This window comes from Galeopterus variegatus, unplaced genomic scaffold (genome assembly GCF_000696425.1).
Source record: "Galeopterus variegatus unplaced genomic scaffold, G_variegatus-3.0.2 Scaffold8547, whole genome shotgun sequence".
Taxonomy (NCBI): domain Eukaryota; kingdom Metazoa; phylum Chordata; class Mammalia; order Dermoptera; family Cynocephalidae; genus Galeopterus; species Galeopterus variegatus.
This window is the reverse complement of record NW_007734658.1, coordinates 34,162-51,338: the sequence shown is the minus strand read 5'-3', so window position 1 is coordinate 51,338 and position 17,177 is coordinate 34,162. Positions and strand designations below refer to the sequence as shown.

Below are 17,177 nucleotides of genomic sequence, written 5' to 3'. Positions count from 1 at the left end.
TCAGCCAGTGAGCGGGAACCGGTCTGTATGTGGGATCCGAACCCTCGGGCGGGAGCGCCGCCGCGCTTCCCAAGCGGCGCACTATCCAGTGCGCCACCGGGCCGGCCCTGTAATAGTTTTTTTTAATGACATATCTGTGGAATACAGCATTGCTTTTCCCTTCAGGGATGAATTAAACAGTTAATATTTTCTCACTAAAATATCAAAATAAATAAATAATTACAATAGAATGAAAAGTATTGATGCTTAGTTTCTCCACATTAAATCTCTTGCACAGTTACAGAATACATTATTTTCGAGTAAAGAAAAATCTGATAGATCGACAGAGTGTAGGTATAAAGGTGAGGTTTATCTCTAACTTGTGTATTGTTACTTATTTCTGGAACATGCATCAAACTTTGAATAAAACGATGAAATTGCCTAATGTATTTCTCAGAATGTATCCCTGTCTTTAAGTGACCCATGATTGTATTTCAACCAAAACAACATATCACAAAAAACTGAATGCAAAAGGAGATATGAGGATCTGCAGTCTTCTATTGCGCTAAGTATTAAAGAGGTTTGCTCAATGCTATGCATGGAAACTAAAGAAAAAAAAGGTTTGAAATAATGTAAAGCAATACCACTCTCTTCACTAATTCTTTAATGTGGAAAATAGTTATTTTTCACAAATTAGAGGTTATATTAACATAAGAGGTTTGCTATTTATTAAAAGAAATGAATAAAAATACTTGTTTTAATTTCAAATAGAGTAATATTGATAGACATAAATCATATAAAGAAAAGCTCTTTGGGATCTGCTGATCAAGAAGTTTGAGAACTGCTGTTCTATATTAACTACATAGTGAGCAATTCAATTCCCATTTTGCTTTTCCCAGTTGAAATGATACAACTGATACCTATGCCAGTAAGTCTTTTGGTTTCTTATCTCATATGTCATAGCATTACTTGTTTCATTTTTTTCCCCTAATATAGTGCCATTTACCTCCATATGAATATTCAGTAAGAAATGTACTAAAAATGTTTATGCTTACAGGAAGTGTCAAGAAGTCTGGGGTAAATTTTACTTTGTGTCTCTTCTAACACAGTACTAGTACTAATACTAGAAGTATTGCTATATCTTTCATACTTTTTACATTCCTGAGTTATATTAAGGCTGGTCTCAAGAAGATCTTAATTTTTATAAATTTTTAATTAGGGAAGTTATTACTTATATCATTAAGGGATTTTTCAATTTGAAAAGGACTAACATAAGAATTTCTGAAATAATTAATTCCTCTAGTTCATTTAAGTACTTCCTGCATACATCTTAAATTCCTTTATGTGAAACCTGAAAAGCTAATATGTAAGGAGCCCAAACTATGGGAATATCAATCAGCAGTGATGACAATACATCTGTGAAAGTAACATATAACTTCTTTCTCACACTTCTCTGAAATAGTTTACTGAAAAATTGTTGTGGAGTGAATGTTTCTGTCCCCCCCAAATTCATGTGTTGAAGCCCCAACCTCCAATGTGATAATATTTGGGGATGGCGACCTTGGGAGGTTATTAGGGTTAGATGTGATCACAAGGGTACGATGAGGAATTATGATGGGATTAGGGGAGAGGAAAAACTGGAGAGCTCGCTCTCCTTGCCATGCCCACCAAGTGACAAAAGACCGTGTGAGCACATGGTGAGAAAGTGGCCATCTGTAAGCCAGGAAGAAGGCCTTCACCACAATCAACAATGCTGGCACCCTGATCTTGGACTTCCAATTTCCAGAACTGTGAGAAAATAAATTTCTGTTGTTTAAGCCACCTAGTCTATGGTATTCTTCTATGGCAGCCTGAACTGAAGAATACAATAATTCAAGGCCTGTGAGTTCATTCTATATATTTCATATCCTGAGAATACTTTAGGAATTACCTTTCCAAATTCTGAAAATAAGGATGTAATCATTAGAGTTAGACAGTCTGGATTCATATTTCTCCTCTTCCCCTTATTTTCTGTGTGAACTTGGGCAAGTTGTTTGTATTTCTGTGTTTTAGTGTCCTCATCTCAAATTAGGGATAATCATAGTACCTATATTATAGGACTGTAGTGAGGATTACATGAGTAAATATGTATAAAGTAATTAGAACAGTGTCTGGCACACAATAAGTGCCCAATATATGTGGGTTCCTATTTTTTTTTTTTATTTTGGCCAAATAAGTTAATACCTTTTATCATAATGAAGTGATAAAATCTCATTTTCAGTTACATTGTACTAATCAAAACCAGAAATATATGTTAAGTTTACCTTCTAGTTTTCTTTAATATGGGAATAATTTATTTGTGAGAATGTATGTATAGAAGGAAATTCCACTTCTGAGTAAGAGCACAAGGTTGTTAGCTTACTGTAAAACCCTTTACTAAAAGGCCAGTGCTGTGGTTCTCAAACTTTAACATGCATCAGAATCACCTAGAAGGCTCATTATAAATACAGATTTTATACTCTAGGCTATAACCCCAGATTTCTGGATTTGGTAGGTCTGGGCCTAGGAATGTGCATTTCTTATAAGTCTCTAGGAGATGCTGATGTTGGTGGTCTGGAGATTACTCTTTGAGAACCACTGGTCTATTTGGGACCACACTTTGTATACTTTACAAAAATTGGCAGTTCGTGAGAGTATTTAGTGTAACCTTAACCTCCTTATACAAGTTGGATTTGGTTGAATACAAGAGAATAAAATCACTAATTCAGTTGAATGCACACAAAACAATGAAACATTTCTCAGTTTTTCTTAGTTGTTTTTAGTGGTGCAGAAAATTGTTTTTTAGTAGCAATGCTCCTTTTTCAACCAATACAAATGCAGAAGAGTTAAATGAGGGTTCACAGAATTGAAATTTCATAGAATTGAAAGGCATTTAGAGAAAGATTTAGGTTGGGATCATTAAGAAGCTTTCTGAGTTGTATGATATAATCTCCAATTTTTAGATTTATTTTAATTTATTTAGGTCTAAAAAGTATAATCTTAAAGTATTTGTTGTGTAACTATTTGTTTTACCTACCATTATGATATCAGCACACTCATTTTTCATCCTTAGCTATAAAATAAAACATCATGACCTTTTCCTCTTAAGGGCAAGCTTCAGGCTGCCTGTCTGCTAGCTAGGTATGTAAGTGAAGTGCAGGATCTTATTGGAATTTCTGTGAGAGCAGAATATGCCTTACAAGCAAAGAGGCAAGTGGAATATGCCCAAAATGTAGACATTCCAGCATTAAATAATCTTTGTTAAAAATTACAAACACGTTTTAATTTGCAAGTGATGTAAATCTGAGAGAATAGCCAGGATGAACAATAGAGTACTTCAAATCAATGAATCCTATGGTTCATGCAGTGTCACAAAAGATAGAAAAAAACTCATTAGATTAAAAAACAAACAAAAAAACAGTAAGAGTTTGAAAATGTTTGGAAAGATCAATTCAGAAAAGGAAACTATCTGATTAAATGGATAATTAGAGTGCTGGCTTAAAGAATTTAGGTGTATTTGTCAGAACACATAGCAAATCAGAGAAAGATGAGAATAACTTTTACTTTCTATTGCAGTTGTTATTGTAGCTGGCAAATTTTTTCAGTAAAGGGCCAATTAGATAGTAAATATTTTAGGCTTTGTGGGCCATAACGTCTTATGTTGCAACTATTTAACTCTGATGTCGTAGCATGAGTGTAGCCTTAGACAATATGTAAACGTATGTGTGTGGCCATGTCCCAATAACATTTTATGCACAAAAACAGGTGGTGAGCTGGACTTGATCCATGGGCTGTAGTTTTTGGCTCCTGTTCTATGCAATAGAAGAGCAACCAAGCAGAGATTATAAACTTCTAAGAAGTAATTTGATACAGATTTATTCATTCTACCATAAATTTTAAGTGCCAATGGTATGTTTTAATGTTTAGAATTCCATATATATGGGATAAGGAAAAGGTACTTACTATATACGGGTATGCTTTTTTTTTTCTTTCCCCATGTTCAAAGGTCTACCTGGTATACTTTTAATAATATATAAAATAAACAATTGCCTTTAATTTCCTATATTAAAAGTGAATAACTATGGAATTCTTCAAAATTTCATGAGACAATGTCTTCTCTTAAACAGTGAGACATCTAAGTATTGAGTTGAACATTTTCTGCTCAGGATTTTTCTTCTAGTTTGTAAGCGGTGGGAGCAGGCTCTGAGTCGAGGATTCTAGGCATGGACTTGGTGCTACCTGTGTAAGTTCTAAGTTTCGTCTGAATTTTCCTGTCAGTTTGAGCATGTAACCTATGGTAAGTAGTTCTGTAATAGCTACACCTCTTACCCTTGGAGAATGCCTAAAAAAGCATATTCATTTTCAATAAACAAGCTGACTGCTCTCCTAGTTTCCGTGCTGCTGTAGTTTTTACTCTACCTACCCTGGTCATTTGTGCTTTGGGTCCATGTGTTCTTTTAGAACACCGTGAGAAGCAACCGTAGGTCTATAGTTTCCTGAGTCTCCTCCTTACCTAACTGAACCTTTAGTTAGAGGAAACCAAGGAGTATGTAAAAAGGTACTGGCCAATATAGTTCATGCCCCATGATCAAGATATCTGCCCTGATTTCCAGGAGGAAAAGTAGGCATGTTGGATTTCACCAACAAAAGGAGCAAAGTAGATACCAAGATCTCAGTATCATGAAGAATTGTACTGTGTTCTATCTTTTGCATACAAATTCACCCTTTGACTATGCTCAGAAGAAACAAGACCACACATATGGCTGTAATGAAACAACAGCTTGAAACTATGGATAAATTTAAAACTGAGTACTTGTAATAAAGGATATGAAAACACAGCCACTATAAGGCATGATGGTAAACACTTTAGATTAGCCCATGAAGTGTAAGCACCTGTTAAATTAAAACCTGAAGAGCAATATTCCAATGCTAGGACAAAATTAATGGTAGTCTGAGTTACAGTGATATATATATTATGTATAGAACCGTTGGGCAATGGAAAGTTGAGAAGGTCACATTTGGGCAGAGTTGAAACGGTAAAACTGTGCTAGGGGTCAACAGCTCTGCAGTGCTACTGTGATTAGACCGCACCCAGGGACTGATCCAGAATTCTGGGCTGTATGCACTGAGGCACTGGTTCAATGAACAACTTGCAGACAGCACCCAAAGAACTAAAGGATAGACAGAACTAAGAAAATTATAACTTCAAAGAATACATTGTTTTTGTTTTTGTTCTTTTCCCCCCACTACTCCTGCTCATTTGGGGGAAAGTCATATTTAAAGTTAAATTTGAAGGATGTGAATAATCCCAATTGTCCTGGTTTGAAATTTATACATATCTTAGTTGTCTAAGTGCTAAGAGTTCTTGCTTATTGAAATGAATACACACTAGAGTATCTATAAAACGAACTCTTTTTTTCCTTTGGATATTTTTCTTCATAAATCCAAAATATATTCTCATGGAAAACTTCAGTAAATTGATTTAATAAATTTTGGTAAGAAGAGAATTAAGACAGTAGCTATTCTTATTGGATGTGGAGCACTGTACCACATCATCTAGTAATGTCACTTTCTATGTGAAAATCTTAGTACAAATCTCTCATAGTTTGCCCTACCCTTCCTTTTAAATCTCATATCTAATACTTGTTTGAAAGAATTCAGGGAAATTAAATTAAAAAATATTAGTAATCTTTCAATTTTTCATACTATAAATAAAAGGACAATCATTGGCTCCCTTTTTCTTATTCTAGGATGTGTCATACCGATGTAATACAGTTTAGATATTGTATTATACAGATTCTTTTTAACTAACCTGACTGACCTCTGTATGCCTGTTAACTGATATAAAATTGGGGTTTGAATACCTCTGTTTTCTTCAGAGACTGTCTTTTTCAGTAGCCTGGCCAAATCTTGATGGTTTGTCAATGTCAATTACCTGATTATTTAAGAACTTGTTTCAAGGTCTTGGGCTCCTTTACAATGGAGACCAAATATATTCTACATCATTGGTACTGGATGATAAAACAAAACTAGAAGAACATATAAGACATATTAGGTTGTCATTAATATTAGGTATAATTATATAATATAAATTCATGATTCTGAAATAGCTGGCATATTCTAGACTTCATTTTTCTCAAAGGTAATTTTTGTTTATCCTGTTCATTTTTATAAATAAACACTCACTGGCATTCATCCTTATTTTAATTAACATTAGCTGCATTGCCCAATTTAGTTCAATACTGAATTTTTTATATTGTTTCTTACTCATTCCTTAAAGACATTAAATTCAATAAATTATTTTCTTTAATTCTGGCTATTTTTCTATGAAAACTGCAAGGTATTTTCCCTTTGACCAAAGTACGTAAAGGACAGTAAAAAGGTTTTTTAAATGCTGAAAATGTTCATGTGATTGTTTTTCTATCTTTAGTGAAGGAAGCATGATATTACCAATGTCAGGTGTGATAAGAGAAAGGCAAATAAGTTAGAATTACAGAGAGAAGGGCCGGCCCGGTTGCGCACTGATACAGTGCACCGCTTGGGAGTGCAGTGGCGCTCCCGCCGAGGGTTCGGATCCCACATACAGACCGGCAGCTCACTGTTTGAGCGAGGTATGGGCGCGACACTGAGGGGTGCGATCCATTGCCGGTCATGAAAAAAGACAAAAAGGAAAAAAAAAAAAAAGAATTACAGAGAGAATAATATTTTAAGAAATGTCATATAAATAAATCAGTTATAATCAACAAATATTTGTTGAAGAAATGTCTGGTATCTTTTAAAGGATGGGTAAAACAGTATCAAGTCAGGTAATTCACTTAACCAAAATAAAGACAGAAATTTACTTGGCTTGTACTTTGTCAGAAAATTCCTAAAAAGAACACGTAAAAGCCTGAGAATTTTTCTGATTGAAAGGATGAAAAAGTTAAAGGTACCTTGTTCTGCTACATATATTAAAAATCTGTATGTTGTAACAATTGAAACATTTGTGTCTCATCATGGGGTATCTCTGTGAACAAAATTAAGGGATGTTTTTCCTTTATATCAGGGGTTTGCAGAATGCATTTCTCTTGCAAATAGCTTGTAATTTATTTTGCAAGTGTTCAGACTTAACAATGAATATGTTATTGTAGTTAGAGATGCTATGGTAAATTTATCAATGAGAGCCTATTAAAAAACAAAACAACTTTTAGAGAAAGCTCATTTATTCATACATCAAATATTTATTATATAACTTTGTGTTAAGCATTGTGCTGGGCAGTAAGGACAGAATAATAAACAAGACACACTCCCTCTTAAAAAACTTAACACAGATAATTCACCAACTACAGAAGTGATAACTAGTAGAACTGACTAAGCATAGTGTGCTAGGAAACAATAGAAGGTGTGTTCAATCCTGTGTCAAAGGGGAGCCAGTGAATGATTGTCGGAGGAATACTGTCTGAAAGCCAACCTGAAGGTCACATAGAGGAATCTAGGAGGTGGTCAAGAAGAGGAGGCTTCAGGGCAGAAGAATAATATGCAAGGGCATGGAGGTGAGAAAGCGGGGCAAAACAGTACAGTAATTCAGTGTGGCTGACATATAGAGTTGTGGGAGGATGTGAGGAAGAACTGCAAGAGATGAGGCTGAAGAAGTAAACAAGGCTTTATCTCAATAGTCTATATTTGGATCATTTCTCAAGGGCAAAGGGAAGCCTCTGAAAGTTTGTGTTTTAGAAAGATCAGTGTACTAGCTTTTTGAAGGATGGCCCAGATAACTGCAACCGTTGGGCAGAAAATGACTGCCAGAACTTAAGCGAAGGATAGAGAGAAGGGGCAGCTAAGGGGAGAGAATAATAATCTAGCAGATTTTGGGGGCAAGGAAAAAGTAACTGAGATAGGAAATATGGGAAGAGGAGTGGGCTTTTGTGGAGAAACACTAGATTTCAGTTTTAGAGGTCCCTGTGAGGCTTTCAGATATAAAGGTCTGAATTTCAGGAGAAGTGACTGAGATCACGTAAAGTGTTTATAGTAGTCCCCCCCCGTCTGTGGTTTCAGTTTCTGTGGTTTCAGTTACCCATGATACAGTACAATAAGATATTTTGAGAGAGAGAGAGAAAGAGACCACATTCACATAACTTTTATCACAGTATATTATTATAATTGTCCTATTAGTTATTGTGTTAATCTCTTACTGTGCCTATTTATAAACTAAACTTTATCATAGGTGTGTATGGATAGGAAAAAACATAGTATATATAGGGTTTGGTAAGATCTGGGTTTTAGTCATCTATTGGGACTATCTATAATTTCAGGCATTCACTGGGGGTCTTGGAAGGTATTCTCCAGTGGATAAGGGGAGACTACTATATATACAATGAGAAAAGAACCTAGAATGGAACCCTAAGACTCACCAAAATTTAAAGGATGGGCAGAAGAAAAGTCTATAAAGAAGCCTGGAGGAACGGCCAGAGAGGCAGGAGGACAGCTAGGAAGAAAGAGTATAAAGGAAGCCAAAGAAAAGGAGTGTTCCTAGAAATGATCAGCAGTATCAAATGCACTACCTGTGGCATAAGGTCCAAGGCTAGATTACAACTGAGGGTTAAGGATACCAAGGTAAGGAATTGGAGAGATCCAAATATAGACAACTCAAGAAGTTTGGCTGGGAAAAGAAAACAGAGATGGGTAGTAGCTGGTCAGTGGAAAGTCCTTCTCAAACTCAACATTCCATCCAGCTACTACATATATGTTTATCAATATTTATCAATAAGAGAGATTTAGGAACCCTTAAATGCTGATGGGAAAATACCAACAGAGAGGTGGAGGTTGGACACATAGGCCAAACAGAATAAGCAATGGAATGAGGTCCCTGAGAAGACTAAATGGGAGGCATATGTGACTCACAGCACAGTTGGTGTATTGATTTTTAGTTAAGAGGAAAAGCAAAAGGGATGGATGTGGATGAAGGGATTATTTTAAGTCCTGTGGTCAACTGAAAAATTATTTTCTAGGATATACAGGCAAGCAAAACAGATACTGTCTGTGCTCCCAGGGAGCTCTTCAAAGAATGTGCACAGACTCTTTTTGTATACAGATGAGTCAAAGATGACTTCTAAACACATCTGGTATTGAAGGGTAAAAGTACTCATCTGTCTGCTTCTAGACTCATAAAGTGGGTAAAATTACCAGGCTTTGGTAAAAAGAATTTGATGAAAAGTGATAGAGAGAGAGGCCATAAATTCCACTGACATTAAAACAGTAATCTTCCATGTCCATATTTCATAAAATTGTTATATATATTAAAAGGATTTACATGAAAAAGATAAGAAGAAGTCAAGTAGACCTCTAGTCCTATCTGAAAGGCAAATGGAATACTGGCATTTCTCAAATATTTGGAACTTACTATCCCTATCAATACAGGGCTAGTATGGAGGCAGGGAATAAACATTAACATGGACAAATAATAGCAGCTATACTTTCTGAGCATTTATTGTGTATTAAGGCCTACTATAATTTACATACATTAACTACTCTAATCCTAACAAAAACCTTATGAGGTAGTGTGGTAGGCAGAATAATAGTTTCCCAGAGATGTCAATGTCCTAATTTCCAGAACCTGCAGAGTATATTACCTTATACTGTACAAAGGACTTTGCAGATTTGATAAAAGATGTTGAGATAAAGTGATTATCTTGGATTATCCAGATAGCCTAATGTAATTATAAGGGTACTTATAAGTAAAAGAGGAAGGCAGCATGGGTTAGTGTCAGTGATTTGAAGATGCTACACTGCCGGCTTTGGAGATGGACAAAGACCCAAACAGGTTTGTGTGTACACACACATATATACATACACCCATGCACACACACATGCTTTCAAACTTTATAATGTAATATTCTTATTATGATTTACATGAACTGGCTACTTCAAAAACAGCCTGTTTTCACATTTTGTTATTTCACTGAAACATTCCATTAGACAGCAAGTCGATATTAAGATTACACACACAAAAAACATTGCCTACTATATGGTTGACCCTGTGCTCTGTACAGGGTATGCAAAGATGTCATGGTTCTTGACTTCAAGGAGTTATGGTCTAGCGTGGAGAAGCATCTAATCTAAACAAGTGGATCAAATATCATAAATGCCAAAATGTCCAGAAATAATGGGAGGGATGGTCATTCCTCCAAGGATAACAGAAAAGGCTTCATCAAGGAGGTGATCCTTGAGGTGAGAAATTTTTCAGAAAAGGTATTTCACTTCCAGCAAAGTTTTCCTGAGTAATGAAGGATATTTTAATCACTGTTAAATAGTAATAACAATTGAAACGATTGTAACCTATAACAACTATTTTGTGTGTATACCTTTATCATGCAAAGACTTTTCACACTACTCTTTATAACAAGTTAAGTTTACTTACCGTTATTTTACGAGGACAGTCATTAGAACACAGACCACTAAGAACTGTGGAAAAATAAAGAACAGGCTATTACTGCTGTTATAATGTAAGCTATATTTAAAGTAAGCTCTAATTTCCCCCCTAAAATCCATTAATATGCTCCATGTGATTCCTGACCACAAGCAGAAACCTGTTAAATTTCTTTAGATCTGAGCAATTTAAATTTCTGCTGTTCAATTTACTATAGTATGTTCACATTAAATACAACTTGGGGAAACAGTGAAATTAATATTTTACACTTGCAAAACAGTTTTCATTATTTAAATTTCTTACCCTAGCACAGTGCCTAGTTCTTACTCTTTTATTCTGAAGGTTTCCATGCCCAAACTTCTCCCTCTCCTGTGTTCTTCTTCTCTCAACTCTAGGTAGACATTGGTACTTTTTCGCAATTGTCTCAAATTGATTTTCATAAGCCTTAATTTGAACCAATATCTTGCTGAACAGTAATTACTTACTCACATGTCTGTGAATTTGGATGTTAGCTCTGCATCATTTAATCCTTATTTTCTTAGGGTCTAACCCAACACATTTGTTCAAATACTTGTTAAAGGAGAGGAAAAGATGGATTATTCAGTAAATGGTACTAGATAATTGGCTACTTGGAGGAAAATAAAGTTAGGGTTCACCTCACAACATAATTTACATTTGGCACAGACAATAATAATAAAAGGACTCTTACATCTCAATAAAAGGACAACCCAATTAAAAAATGGGCAAAGGATCTGAATAGATATTTCTCCAAAGAAGACATACAGATGGCCAGTAAGCTCATGAAAAGATGCTCAAAATCATTAGCCATCAGGGAAATGTATATCAAAACCACCATGAGATATATACCCATGTTCACAGCAGCAGTATTCACAATAGCCAAGATGTGGAAGCAACCCAAATGTCCAATAATAGATAAATACATGAATAAAATGTGGTAAATACATACAATGAAATATTATTCACCTTAAAAAGGAAGGAAAGCCTGTCAAATGTTATTACAACATGGATGAACATTGAATATATTATGCTAAGTAAAATGAATGAGTCACAAAGAGGTAAAATACTGTACGACTCCACCTAATGAGATATCTAAAGTGGTCAAATTAACAGAGACAGAAAGTAGAATGGTGGTTATCAGGGCTGGTGAGTTGTTTAATGGATATGGAGTTCCAGTTCTGCAGGATGGAAAAGTTCTGGAGATGTGTGTTACAACAATGCAAATATATACTAATGAACTATACCTTAGAAATGGTAAAGATGGCAGACTTTATGTTACACGTTTTCACCACAATGAAAAAAATGGTTAAGATGGTTTAAAAACCAAACCCACAATTACCTAACATTTTGTACCGACTAAGATGGCTATAATAAAAAAGTTAGATAAAAATTTTGTTGAGAATACGAATAAATTGGAACCCTTACACATCGCTGGTGGGAATGTGGAATGGTGCAGCTGCTTTGGAAAACAATCTGGCAATTCTTTAAAAGGTTAAACATAGAGTTCCCATTTGAGTCAGAAATTCCCTTCTAGGTATAGCCCAAGAGAAATGAAAATATATATTCCCACGGAAACTCGTACATTAATGTTCACAACAGTATTATTCATAATAGCCAAAAGGTGGAAACCATCCAAATGTCCATAAACTGATGAATGGATTAAAAAAAATGAGGTATATACATGTCATGTGATATTATGAGTATTTGGCAATTAAGAAGAATAAAGAACTGATGTATACTACAATATGGATGAACCTTGAAAATATTATGTAAAGTGAATGAAGCCAGCACATAAGACCACATATATGATCCCATTTATATGAAATGTCCAAAACAGGCAAATCTATGGATAAAGAAGTACCAAATAAGCAAATCTATGGAATAGTGGTTGCCTAGTGCTGGGAGAAGATGGGAGTTTAAGGGTGACAGTTAAAGGATACAGGGTTTCAGAGGCAGAAGCAACACAGAGGAGACAGGAGTGACCTGAGCTCACGGCCACCATGAGCCTCCTCAACAAGCTCAAGAGTGTGATGACCCCAGAGGAGTTGCAGAAGCAGGAGAGTTAAAGGATACAGGGTTTCAGAGGCAGAAGCAACACAGAGGAGACAGGAGTGACCTGAGCACACGGCCACCATGAGCCTCCTCAACAAGCTCAAGAGTGTGATGACCCCAGAGGAGTTGCAGAAGCAGGAAGAAGAATTTAACACAGGTCCACTCTCTGTGCTCACACAGTCAGTCAAAGAAGGAAATCCTGTCAAACAACACCCAACAATACCCAAGTGCTCATCAACTGCAGAAACAACAAGAAACTCCTGGCCTGCGTGAAGACCTTTGACAGGCACTGCACCATGGTGCTGGAGAATGTGAAGGAGATGTGGACTGAAGTTCACAAGAGCGGCAAAGGCAAGAAGAAGTCCAAGACAGTTAACAAGGACCACTACACCTCCAAGATGTTCCTGTGCGGGGACTCGGTCATTGTGGTCCTGCAGAACTTGCTCATTGCTGGCAAGTAGGGGTTCTCTCCCTGCTGTCAGAACTCATTCCCCATCCTGCAAAGGATTTGTGATTGTAATAATAAAGTTGTGTGTTAAAAAAAAAAAAAAGGATACAGGGTTTCTTTTTTGTGGTAATGAAGATATTCTAAAATGATTACAGTGATGGTTGCACAACTTTGTGAACATGCTAAAACCACTGAATTGTGTATTTCAAATGGTTAATGGTATTGGTATGCAAATTATATTTTAATAAACTGTTAAAAAATACAAAAGATACCTTAAAAATATAAAGACTAATGACAAAGGAAACAAACATTTTTGTAGCATAACATTATAAAGAAATACTATGGCTAATAAAGAAAAAACTTCTAGGTATCAGTTAGAAGAAGATAATTCAATAGAAAGCAAAAAATTTTGAGAAATAATATCCAGAAGAGAAAATGCAAATAATCAAAAAACATGAAGAAAGACATTAAACCTCACTAGTTAGGAAAATGACTCATTTTGTACCGAACAGATATGTAAAAAATAAAAGAATGATAAAAATGTCTGTAACAGTAAAATCAAAGATAAATGAAAAACTAGGAAAAATTTCGCAATATATATCAAAAAGTTTTAATTACCCTAACATATGCTATAATAGTACATTTATAAGTCAATAAGAAAATATGAAAGGACAAAGACTGTTCACAGAAATAAAAATACAAGTGGCTCTTAAATATATGAAAAGATGCAGAACTTCACTCAGTTTAAGAAAAATGCAAAATAAAAACAAGACAATATTTTTCATCTACCTAACTGGCAAATATTAAAAAGTGTAATAACTCCTTAGGTTGGTGAAGGTGTTAGGAAATGTGCATTTTCATATACTGTAGGTGGAAGTGTAAACTGATACAATTTCTAAAAGGGACATCTGTTAAGGTAAGAAATATAATATAAAATTCAAAAAGTATACTTTTCCATATGTATATTTCAATAAAATGTTCATTTAAAAAATAAATATGTAGTCTTGAACAATTCCATTTTTAGAAATTTATCCTATAGGTCACTCAGCCTTATTTATAATAATAATAAGAGATTGAAAATAATCTTGATATGTCAATAAGGAACTTTGTCAATTATATTGTCTGTATACTTAATGATACTATTCAGTAGTTAAATAGTGAAGCAGCTCTAGATGACACATTATGCTTGCATATGCACAAAAAGTACCAGACAAATACCAAGATGAGGTTGTCTCTGGGAAGAGTAATGAATTGCTGGGAGAAAGAGGTGAAAGGGAGACTTACTTTTCACCATATACTCTTTTGTATATTTTATTTTTACCATTTGTATATATTACTTATTTTAAAAACAAATTTATTAATAAAATAAAAATTTATTATTCTCAGATAAGTATGTTGTAAACTGGACAGTATCTTATGCTGGTAGGAATATAAATACCTACAGCTTTCAGGGAAGGTAATTTGTTATTATCTATTTATATTAAAAATACAGTCCCTTCAACTCAATTTCATGTCTATGAAATATTGGAAACCACCTAAATATACACTAAGAAAAAGCTAAATAAACTGTGGAACATCTTTGATACAAAGCTATTAAAAGAATGAGGAAGGTCTGTAAGTGCTGACTTGAAGATGTTTATACTCTATTGTTAAGGTAAAAGACCAGGCACAGGCAAATATGAGGGTACTTCAAAAAGTTTGTGAAAAAGTAGAATTGAAACATAATATGAATCTTTCCATGAACTTTTTGATGTACCCTCATGTTTAACAAAATTCTACTTAAAATCTACATGTTCGATGAATCTTACAGATACAGAGTTGAGCAAAAGAAGCCAAACACAAAGACTACATACCGGGTAGTTTCATTTATATCATGTTCAGAAACAGGGAAAACTAATCAATTGTGACAGAGGTCAGAATAGTGGTTACAGCTATGCAGGAGTTACTGACTGGGTGGGGGGATATGAGGAAAACTTCTGGGTACTGGAAATGTTTTATCTTTATTTAGATGTGGTTATAAGGGAGTATACTTATGTAAATATTTATCAAGCTATATACTTTACCTTATTTCTTCTGTTAATACCCACTGCTACAACTTTCTTTATCCCTTCACACCTAGATGACTATACTCCAAACTGGTCATTATAGGTCTGACCATTTTTTTTTTTTTTTAGGGCAGTCAAATTTAGCAGTGAGGGGTTGTATACCAATTTTAGTGACACAAATGTTAATAAGTTCTGATGATAGAGTCTGACTTCCTGATAATGAATACCTATTTTTTTCCTCTGAAAATTCTAGCAAAATTCACCTTCTTAATCCACACATTTTATCACAGCCTCTTTTTGATGAAGAATTTTAATAATAAGTATGATGATTCATTTTATATATTAACTTGACTGAGCCCAAGGTGCAAAGATATTTGGTCAAATGTTGTTCTGGATGTTTCTGTTAGGGTGTTTTTGGATGTGATTAAGATTTAAATTGGTAAACTAAGTAAAGCACACTGTCCTCCAAAATGTGGATGGGCCTCCCAAGAGTAAGAGAATTCTAACGCCTGATGAACTGGGACATTGGCTTTGCAGATTTTGGACTTGCCAGCCTCCATAACTGCATGAGTTAATTCCTTATAATAAATCTCTCTATATATCTAGACACACACACACACACATTTATATCTATATTCTACTGGCTGTGTTTCTCTCTGGAGAACCCTGACTAATATATAAAGGATCTGCAGTTACTGGGTCACTGACAAAAATCTTCTCTCTGCCAGATGCCCATTTATCAACTGATACATCAATATTCTCTCTTATTAATATACAACACCATACAAGATGACAGATTCCTGTTGATAAATGAAAGTAATGAAAAGTAATAAATACTTGCTATGTAAATGGAGAGATCCACATTGAGAAAAAATTTGGGTAGTCAGAAACCAAGACAATAATGTGCAGTGTGAAAGCGTACTGGGTATAGTGACTGGAAGCGCTAATAAACAGATCTATTTCCAAAACTTATACATATATGTGTACATACAAATACACACACTTTTTTGTAACAACTTTATTGAGATATAGTTTGTGATGGATCTTGGATGTGACCGGTGCCATTTTACACACACTGAGCACAAAATGGCCACCAGCCTTTCCCTTACGAGAAATCTTGTTGTTTCTGGGATATAGAAACTCCTCTACTTCCACATGGGTGCACTCTTCCACCCGATTGCATCAGCCAGCCTTATCTTCCACACCAGGACCAAACCCATCCCTGATTACGGCAACTTTCCTTACAGCCTATATAAGCCCTCCCACCCTGACGCCGGCTGCTGCACTCTACTGTGAGGGCAGCCCTGGCTGCTGCTCTCCATTTTGAGTGCAGCTGGGCAGATTCTTTTCCTTTATTAAAGCTTATCGGTACCCAGCATTTTGGCTCTCTTTCTGTCAGTCTGTATATGATATTACTACATAATGATAAAAGGATTGATCCATCAAGAAGACATAACAATCATAAATATATATGCACCCAATGTTGGAGCAGCCAGTTTTATAAAACAAACTCTATTAGACCTAAAGAAGGAAATAGACACTAATACCATAATAGCAGGAGACCTGAACATCCCACTGTCAATATTGGACAGATCATGTAGGCAAAGAATCAGCAGAGAAACACAAGATCTAAACAATACTCTAGACCAATTGGACTTGGCAGATATCTACAGAACATTCCATCCAACAACCTCAGAATATTCATTGTTCTCATCAGCACAGGGATTATTCTCCAGGATAGATCACATATTAGGTCACAAATCGAGTCTCAACAAATTCAAAAAAATTGGAATTATCCCATGTATTTTCTCAGACCATAATGGATTAAAATTAGAAATCAATAACAAATGAAATTCTGGAAACTATTCAAACACATGGAAATTAAATAGCATTCCACTTAATGACATATGGGTCCAACAAGAAATCAAACAGGAAATCAAAAAATTTATTGAAACTAATGAAAATAATGATACATCATACCAAAACCTGTGGGATACTGCAAAAACAGTACAAAGGGGGAAATTTATGACATTAAATGCTTACTTCAGAAGAATGGAAAGATGGCAAGTGAACAAACGAACATTTCACCTTAAAGAACAAGAAAAACAAGAACAATCCAAACCTAAAGTCATCAGACGGAAAGAAATCATTAAGATCAGAGCAGAACTTAATGAAATTGAAACCCAAAAAATGATACGAATGACCAATGAAT

The 17,177-nt window shown here is 35.0% G+C and overlaps 1 protein-coding gene and 1 pseudogene across 1 annotated transcript in view; one reads left to right on the top strand and one right to left on the bottom strand.

The window, feature by feature from the left end:
* LOC103608547 (T-cell immunomodulatory protein-like) overlaps nt 1-17,177 on the bottom strand; it is a gene marked incomplete at its 3' end in the record, with an annotated part of 40,746 nt that overhangs the window by 1,523 nt on the left and 22,046 nt on the right. Inside the window, exon 4 of the mRNA XM_008592967.1 lies at nt 10,394-10,437. Within this exon, the coding sequence (XP_008591189.1) occupies nt 10,394-10,437 (44 nt within the window). The remainder of the gene's footprint in view (nt 1-10,393; nt 10,438-17,177) is intronic.
* Nucleotides 12,554-12,933, top strand: LOC103608544 (annotated as a pseudogene).